We start from the raw sequence: 9,119 nt of genomic DNA on the forward strand, positions 1-9,119 counted from the left end.
TTCCCTAAAAGAAACACCAGACCTCTTCTAACAATACAAACAAATCAGTCCCAAAAGATCCCCACATTAAACTTGGAAGCCTCACATAAGTAAAAACAAAAATAAAATCCCATAGAAAGGGCTTCCCTTACAGTGCCCATCAAACCCATACCCAAACAATGTCTCCAACTCACACATCTCCAATTCCCCTGAGTCAGTGCTTCATCCCAGTCAGATGAGGAGGTTCAGCAACCTCCCTTTCCCCTTGCAAAGCAGGTTGTGTTTGGAATTGACAAATGATGTAAGGAGAGATCCCCAGAAACATGACCTCATTCCTCAAAGCATCCCAACCACCTTTTAAAAAAACAGGCACGCTAGATGGTTTTCCCTTCCCCCCATCCCCAATAACCTTCCCATACATAAAAATAAACCTTCTTTACCACTTTCTCCTCCAGATATCGAGTGCCTCATAATTCTCTCAAGTTACCATCAGACTTGTTTGTTCAGTTCTGAGGTGATGAGTGGAATATTTAGAGTGCATTTAAAGATGAACTACAGATTTTTGTAACAATTTTTTCTCAGCTTCATCAATATGTTACATTCAGTAGCTAGACTGAGAAGGTCATTCAGTAATATTCTCAACGGCCCTTTGGAGCATAGCTATGGTGGGCATTCAGCATATTACCAAAGTTGAAGGAATTTCACAAAATTATTTGCATGTCGACTAAGTGTCATGTAGTTACTTTAATTTCTTACAAATATCTTGGTAACTAACAAGAATGGACAAGTAGAAATCTCCTCATAAATAATCATCCACCTTCTCTTATTCAGTTACTTCAACAATATTGCTCTGTAGTCACCACACTCCCTTCTGAGGTACTACACTGGTGTGCTAACAGCAAGTAGTGAAGTCACCAGAGAAATTGAGCTGATAGAAAGCTAGCTTTCTAAGTTGCCACTATCTCACATAACTTTATAAGAAAATATGAGGAAGGTAAGACAAATTGAAGCTTGAGTAAGTTTACCAGGGGCTCTAAGAAACCCAACACAAAGTAAGATTGTGTCTTCCTTCAGAAGGTCAAAGCCTACAGAGACGACAAACTGGCACCAAGATTTTCAGGAACGAACAATGACATCAGAGCTTCAGTTCTGGAGTGTCTCGCTTGCGACAACTTGAAAGAACCTGATTTTAAGAAAGTGTTGAGCACACTTTTAGGTTTCTCAGGTTGGACAACCAAAAATAGAGCCATACAAAATTACTAGTAACTTCTGAATATCTTGCCTGGGACCATTAGCCAAAGCTACTAAGACCGTTAAGTATTTTACCACTGTTACAAGAACAACCCCTACAAAACTGATACATACAAAATGATATGTATTTATTTAGTGTTACAAAAGTCAAGCATAATGCTATTAGTTTAATTCTCCTACAATGATTCAGGCTCAGGAATAAAGCATTGTATCTCAAAAATACTTCAGAGTCAATCAGGGATGTGGCAGAATCTGCTAAAGAGAGACCTATAATTGAATCAGACCTAATTAACCCATCACCTCACTAGTGGAGAATACGATGGTGATACCACAACTGAAATGGATGAGAGTGTTTGGTGGGGGAGGGAAGGGAGGAAAGAGCAATCAGACTGTTTCCATAATACCTGGTTTTGTGACAAATTTAGGAAAGAAAATAAACCAAAGTTTATGTATTATTAAATGTGCATACTGTAATCAGTCTGCAGTTTCAGACACATTCCAGCATGTTTACATATTAATATTGAATGTATGATTTAAGTCCAAGAAATGTTTTCTCCCTTATGTGGTTTGAGCTGTTTACAGGGTGCAGAGATTTTTTTCATTGTCATTGTTGCTGACTTAATTCAGACTTGTAAGCATTATATTATTTAAATGGAAAACCTTTGAAAAGTAGTGGGCAGAAATAGAAGAATCCTCAGATACCTCAACACACACACACACACAAAAATACATCAGCTGTTATATATTTGTTGAATGAAATGACTGCACAAACCAAAAGGATGGGCATTTCCAATTGTAAATAAATCTTATAGGCATTCACAACAGATATCAGAAACCACTGCTTGACTTAAGCTTAACGTTTTATTTTGTGCTAGACAGCTAATTTATAGTAATTGCAATTTGTTTCATGCAGTGCCCTGCCAGACTGTTTTAGATTATTTGAAGACTGTACTTCAGCATCACAACCAACTTATGATACCTCAGCCAACAGACCATCCAACAGAGGTAGTATATGATGAACATGAGCTATATATACTTACATTTGAAATTTCATTCAAAAGAAATGTATAGGTCAATAAATCAGTAGGTACTGGAAGACTATATTTACTAGTAAAATTATGTATAAAAATCTAGCATTAAACTCATTTCCAACATGCAACAAGTTATTGGATTTACATAACACTAAAAAAAATGGAATAGTGCCACTACTAATTTAATCCAAAATTGCTCCATCCAGCCATGTTCCCTTCCCCCGATACACACTATACTTGTAACATAATGGACTGTTTTTCTCTGATCTTTCCTCAGGCAGAGACATCTCCATTAAAGTCAGACTTAAGACGGTTGAAACTGAAATGTGGTTATAAGACTTCCTTCATATCTCAAACAATCCCACATTACAGACTTTGTTCTCTAGAATGTCTCTAACGTTTCTGATAGATTCAAAACAAAAAGATGGACATTATAAATGCTTGTCACTGAGTTGGGGGTGGGGGGCGAAAGAGTTTTTTGTTGCTGAAACATACTATATTGAAAGCCGTGGAGACTAAAACCTCCACTTATCCAAAGAATAAATATGGCTTGTGTATCAGCTCTAGAGCAATTTTCCCTAATATTGCCCCCCCCAAAATGCTTCAACCCAGACGTAGAAAGAACATATCTGGGAAAGATGGCTTTTGGTGTGTAAACCTTTTTAGAATGCCCAGATCTGAAGTTGACAGCTCTCTCTTCCTGTAAATATTTTCAAACACCTCCACCAACTGTCCACCACACATGCAACTTAGAGGGAAGATGTGTAGTAATTCTGAACTTCTGCCGTTCAGACTTTGCTTTCTCCCATATACATGGAAGATACAGTGCAAGGAGTGGATGCTCAGCTGGTCTAAACTGACTTAAGTGGAACTATGGCAGTTTTCACTATCAGAGGATCTGCCCCCAAGAGTGGTGTCACTTTGTTTCTCACCTTATTTTATTCCAAGTGGTTTGATTTTATTGAAACCTGCATTTATCAGAGATTGTTCACAGTAAGAATTCCAAGCTCTCATTTTCCTTTCTCTCTCCCTTTTTTTGCTTAACCGGAGTTTTGAAGCCACTGTAAGAACTGGTTGTTCTGTAACTATCCACTGGGGATAACTTGTTATGATGGGAGAGGATTTTTGACTGAGTTAAAAAAATATGAAGTTTAATCTTTTATTCATAAATTTACTCATGTATAGGCATAAGCATGAACTCATTTGTACTCTGAATCTTTCCTCCAGTATATGTTTGTTATACTGTATTTCTTTAGGATGTTGTCTTTTAGTTAGTTTGTTTTCACTACTGTCAGATGCTCCAAAATGGAGCTTACATTTATCAAGAGTCTTTTGCCCCAAAGTGTTTTAAATACACAGGAATTAATGTAGCTATCATCTGGATTAGAATATAGCAACTGTTTAACAGAGCACCTCAGTACTACAGCCCCTTTAGACAGGCACTGAAGAGAAATACCCTAACACACTGTAGTTTCAGGAGGGAGGGGATATAGTTGGAATTAAGTCAAGTTTAACACAGATTCTCAAGTACAGTGTCATGAGGTCTTAGATGACCACATGCAGTCAGGGCCTTTTTACATTGCATTAAAAAGACTGCACTTCTGTCAGCACAATGCTTTCCACTCCACGCTAACTTTTCAGGGCAATTTGCTACCTAATGAGGCCCCAATTCAGCAAAGCGTTTAATCCACAGTGAACGTAGTGAGACCACATCCAATTACTAACCAGGCCAGATCTTGCTTAGCTTGAGAGAGATGACAGGACCACAGTCCTAATTGGCACTGCAGTGGTTCAAAGGTCATACTTGGAGTTCATATGTTTTGCTAGTATGGACACCTACAGTTTATTTTCTTCCCAGTTTATCAGAATTTTTTATATGCACCTAATAGTTTAACAAGTAAATTCCAATAGCCTAGAAATGGAGGATAACTTGCTTTATACATGAAGGATTATGAGCAAGTTACTGATAAAAACTGTGGGTCAGATACTCCTGTGGCCACTCAGTGGTGAAACTGGCCCAGGAAGGATCATCTCAGCATAAGGGTGATCCTCTAGTTACACAGAGTTCACACACTGAATCTTAGACCATTCCCCCTCCCTACTGCCAACATAGCAGAGGAAAGGGAGTGAGGCTTGGGAACAGAGGTTGTGGCCATGATGCCCTAGCACCACAGTGCTCCTTGACTATGATATCAGCCCCTCAGAGCAATTTGCAGATGGCATAAGTTAATACAGGCTGCTGCAATATGATGCAGAGAGCCCCGACCAGAAATAGTGTAACAGGGTGGCACCCACCTCCCAAGAGCAGCCCCTGGCTGAGTGCATGTGCCTGCACTCTTTTTCTCTCTAATTGTAGTGTGTCTTCAGCAACTCAGCCCTTTAGCTGTCATACACAGTCTGTCTGTGAAAACAAAAACAAACCCCATAGGGCTGAAGTCTTGTACTCAGTCCCAGCAGCCACCCAAGAGTTCATTCTTGCTCTCATGGTCCCTCCCTGCAACTGCTCTGTCAGAGGTCTTGTAGTTTCTTCAACAGCTAGGAATACCATCTACACTCTTCCAACTCTAGGAGCAACTAAACTTACACTGGCCCCAGCTCTTTTTATACTAGCCTGCTGGGCCCTGATTGGCTGCTTCCCTGCAGCCTCTCTGATTGGCTGCTTCCCCCATAGTCACTCTAGGCAGACTGGAGTACTTCTCTACAGTTCCTTTCTGGAATGGAGTGTGGTAGAACCCTGAAGCCTCCATCAAGGGGCATCTGGGCCCAGTCCACCCCATCACATGTAGCAATAGGATTAATAAAATGCAAGGTTAGTTTTCGACTAGCTTTACACACTCACCCCAAGCTATGATTTGTGCAGATGAGCCATACACCAGGACCACTCTGAGCTTTTGCTGAGTTTTCCACAGATTTACCAAACTTATAAAAAATAAAAAGTAATGGGTATCTGAGGCACAACCCCCCAAACCATCTCCCAGTAGGCCTTATAAATATGTGGGTAATGCTGGGGAGAGGGGAAAGAATTTTATACTATTTTTTCTTAACTTCACATTGTGCACTAGCTATTTGTAAACAAATAGTGTTGCATTAGGAGAGGGGGCCACAAGTGACACCTGCAGTAGAGTGCCCCGGATTCCACTAATTCAAAAGAGAGTAGTATTTCAGTGAACACATTTTCTTAATGAACTCCCATTGAAAGTGTTTACTGTAACAATGCTTTTATGAAGCCGGCCTAATTTGGTGAAACAGTGCTAGATTTATAAGTTGCAATAAATGTATGTAGCGGTAAAAGTGAATGAGTCTCTAGGATATTGTTCTTTAAATACCTTAATTACTTTTGAACAAGTAAATTAAAACTGAGATCTTAGGTTAATTAATTTGTCCTGTGCTGTAGAATTTTACAGGCAACAAGAACTAAAGTAAATTTGTTTAGGTGCAATTGACCAAAGTTGGCTTATAAATATTGTATGGATTACAGAAATTCCCATAATTAGTCCCTTTGCATCTATTTAGAATTGGAATTTTAAAGCACACATAAATTATGAAGGCTAAAAGTAAGATTTGTTTCCTGTTGACATAGTGGCATTTGTGTAAAGCTATAATTTGAGTAAAGCTATAATTTGAGTTAATGTGGCATTCATTAATAGTAATGAAGGTTTTAGTTTTTTTTATAGTTCAGGTTTATTTATTTTCTTTATATTTTTCACAGCAACACAACTGCTGTCAGGTTTTAGGTGTGTTCAACAAAAAGTAATACATTCATTATAAAAATAGATTGTAAAAAGTCACTTCTGAAGTAGCGAACTGTCGACTGCCATAAAGAGACCTGTTTGATCACACTCTTCAAAAACTTTTTTGCACATTTTAATAGATTAAGAAGGAAAGGTTATATTGAAATATATCCCCTATCGGTGGATCTTCACACTTTTTAGCTTACCTTTTAAAGTTCAACATTTGTATGTATTTTTCTTTCTTTTTATATAAAGCTTTCTTTTAAGACCTGTTGAAGTTTTTCTTTACTTCAGGGAAATTAAGTCTGTACTCACCAGGGAATTGGTGGGAGGAAGAAATCGGGGAGATCTGTGTGTTGGATTGCTAGCCTGATTTTGCATTCCCTCTGGGGAAATAGGAAAGTACTTTTTGTTTCCAGGATTGGGAACAGAGAGGGGGAGTCTCTCTGTGTAGTTTCACAGAGCTTGTGTCTGTGTATCTCTCCAGGAGCACCTGGAGGGGGGAAGGGAAAAAGGATTATTTCCCTTTGTTGTGAGACTCAAGGGATTTGGGTCTTGGGGTCCCCAGGGAAGGTTTTTCAGAGGGACCAGAGTGCCCCAAAACACTCTAATTTTTTGGGTGGTGGCAGCAGGTACCAGGTCCAAGCTGGTAACTAAGCTTGGAGGTTTTCATGCTAACCCCCATATTTTGGACGCTAAGGTCCAAATCTGGGACTAAGGTTATCACAACTCTTCAAAAACTTTTTTGCACATTTTAATAGATTAAGAAGGAAAGGTTATATTGAAATATATCCCCTATCGGTGGATCTTCACACTTTTTAGCTTACCTTTTAAAGTTCAAGATATAAATAGCTCTCTCTCAAAAAGCATTTATCATAACTCACTGGGTTTTGTTATAGAAAATGCAAATGTAATTTTAAAAGTCCCTATTCTCAGTATGAGCAATTGTTCACTTCTGTAGGTATCTCATTGTCAGCATCTGAGCTAGTTAAAAACATTTTTCTTTGCAACTGACATAGTCTTTACTTGTTTGCCTTGTAAAATAAATAATAGAAATATTTAACTTTTCCAGGGAAGCAAGCAGTTGCTGAACAACTATCCTGTCTACATCACTAGTAAACAGTGGGATGAGGCTGTAAATTCTTCAAAGAAAGATGGAAGGCGGCTACTTCGATATCTCATCAGATTTGTTTTCACAACTGATGAGCTTAAGTACTCATGCGGCCTTGGAAAAAGGAAAAGGTCAGTGCAGTCAGGAGAGACAGGTCCTGAAAGACGTCCTCTGGATCCAGTAAAAGTAACATGTCTCAGAGGTACTGCATCTTTTCGCTCAGTGTCCACCATATGTGATCTCATTTCACCACATTGGCTCTGGCTCAATATAAGCTTTCAGCTTACTGCAGCAGAAATAGAGAGTGTTTTCGAGACAGATGACAAAAGTGGTTAGAGACATGGAAAAACTTCCAGGAGAGGGGAAATTGAAGAGACTGGGGTTGTTTAATTTAGAGAGGGGTCAAATAAGAGACTACATGATAAGGTGTAGAGAAGGTAAATCAAATAATCCTATTTATCCTCTTATAATAGAAGAGCAGAAGGTCGTTCACAATACATAATTAACCATGAAACTCAATGCCTCAGTATAGCATTTAAGCCAAGAGCTTAGTAACAGGACTGGACATTTTATATGGATAAAGAGACCATCCACATATAAATTAGATAGAATTTTTATACAATGTGTGTGTATAAATTTTATAAGGGATATAAACCTCATTCTTGAAGATGTAAGCCAACATTAACTCAGAGGCAGGTTATTTCATAATTGTTCACTATGGGGTTTCTTGCTAACAAGTTGGACCACTGCTCTGATCTGCTATGGCAATTCCTATTTTGTTTTTTTGATATTTTATTAAGGCTTGTTGTCAGCATTTATAATGGTCCACATAAAACATTTTAACTAGCTTGGTTTAAAAAAAGCCCTTGTCATTAGTCTTAGTGTCCACTTCATAAATATAATATCTATTTCATTCTTTTAAATTAACCTAACTTTCATAGCACTACATGTGCAAAAAGTCATTCAGAAGCGATTGACAACATAAAATCTATGAAGTTATTAGTAAGCAATGAAAAGGAAAATACAGGGAAAACACCAGCAGCAGAATGGTTACATTTGAGACTGAATTTCTATCCAGTTAGATTAGAAGTAACTAACAAGGCCTGGCAGAGCAGACTTTTAATTGTGATATACTTACGTAACCACGTAATACATTTAAAGCATTATTTTTACGTGAGCTCAGACTGAGGCATGGTGTTTTCTGCTACACAAAAGATTCACCAGATGTTAAAACAAAATAAAATGAATTATCAGAGCTTAAAAGAAGTGGGGCAAATGCATTTCAGTGTATGCAGCATGCTATAGAGAGGTCTGGAGCTGGACTCAGAGTGTCAAGTTCCCTGGAAACTAAGGACTTAAAAGTTGAACAGAAGTGCATCAGGCTTTACTAAGATTTCTTAAATTTCAATTGGTAATTTATACAGGAGCAGAAATGTAATACCAACTCTACCACCATTATAGCCTTCCTCAGTTGTCAAGCCAGATTTTGAGCAGGGACAGAGAGACAATGGGGCATTGGTGGTGACACCTTCAGTTATACCTATTGGCTTTAACAGGCATCTCACATACCCCTGTCGGCCACCCCTTCTGTCCCTGCACTCTCTCCAATCCCAAGGCAGCCAATGGGCAAGACTTCACCCTCCGGAAATTTTTATCATTTTTGAGCCACTAGACATGTACTATTGATGTGTGTACCCTGTAGTGCTCTGTGGAAAAAATGGCATTTCCATAAATAATTTTAAATCTTGCACAGGAGGTCAAAATGACTGGGGTCCATTGTACCTGTTAAACTGCTCAGTAGAGATTTATAAATTAGTATAGCTTGGGTTGGCCAGGCAGTGTACGGGCAGTGCAACTTTCTGCAGTGCCAGGGATCCAAATGAACCTCTCTAGCCCTATCCATTTAAAAGCAAGGTAGTATGAGTGATCCGTGGCATTGCATAATGTTGGACTGGCCCTCAGGGTTCATGGCAAGAAGTGAGAACTACTTATCTGTCTGCAGCCAGAGAAACTGAT

The 9,119-nt window shown here is 38.7% G+C and overlaps 1 protein-coding gene across 2 annotated transcripts in view; it reads left to right on the forward strand.

The window, feature by feature from the left end:
- The window catches only part of BEND4 (BEN domain containing 4), a 36,127-nt gene that overhangs the window by 20,939 nt on the left and 6,069 nt on the right, over positions 1 to 9,119 (forward strand). Inside the window, exons 3-4 of one of the 2 annotated variants that reach the window (XM_050947789.1) lie at positions 2,144 to 2,235; positions 7,065 to 7,305. In XM_050947789.1, coding sequence (XP_050803746.1) covers positions 2,144 to 2,235; positions 7,065 to 7,305 — 333 coding nt within the window. The remainder of the gene's footprint in view (positions 1 to 2,143; positions 2,236 to 7,064; positions 7,306 to 9,119) is intronic. The other variant, XM_050947790.1, reaches the window with a different exon arrangement.

Source organism: Gopherus flavomarginatus, chromosome 3, assembly GCF_025201925.1.
Source record: "Gopherus flavomarginatus isolate rGopFla2 chromosome 3, rGopFla2.mat.asm, whole genome shotgun sequence".
Lineage (NCBI taxonomy): Eukaryota > Metazoa > Chordata > Testudines > Testudinidae > Gopherus > Gopherus flavomarginatus.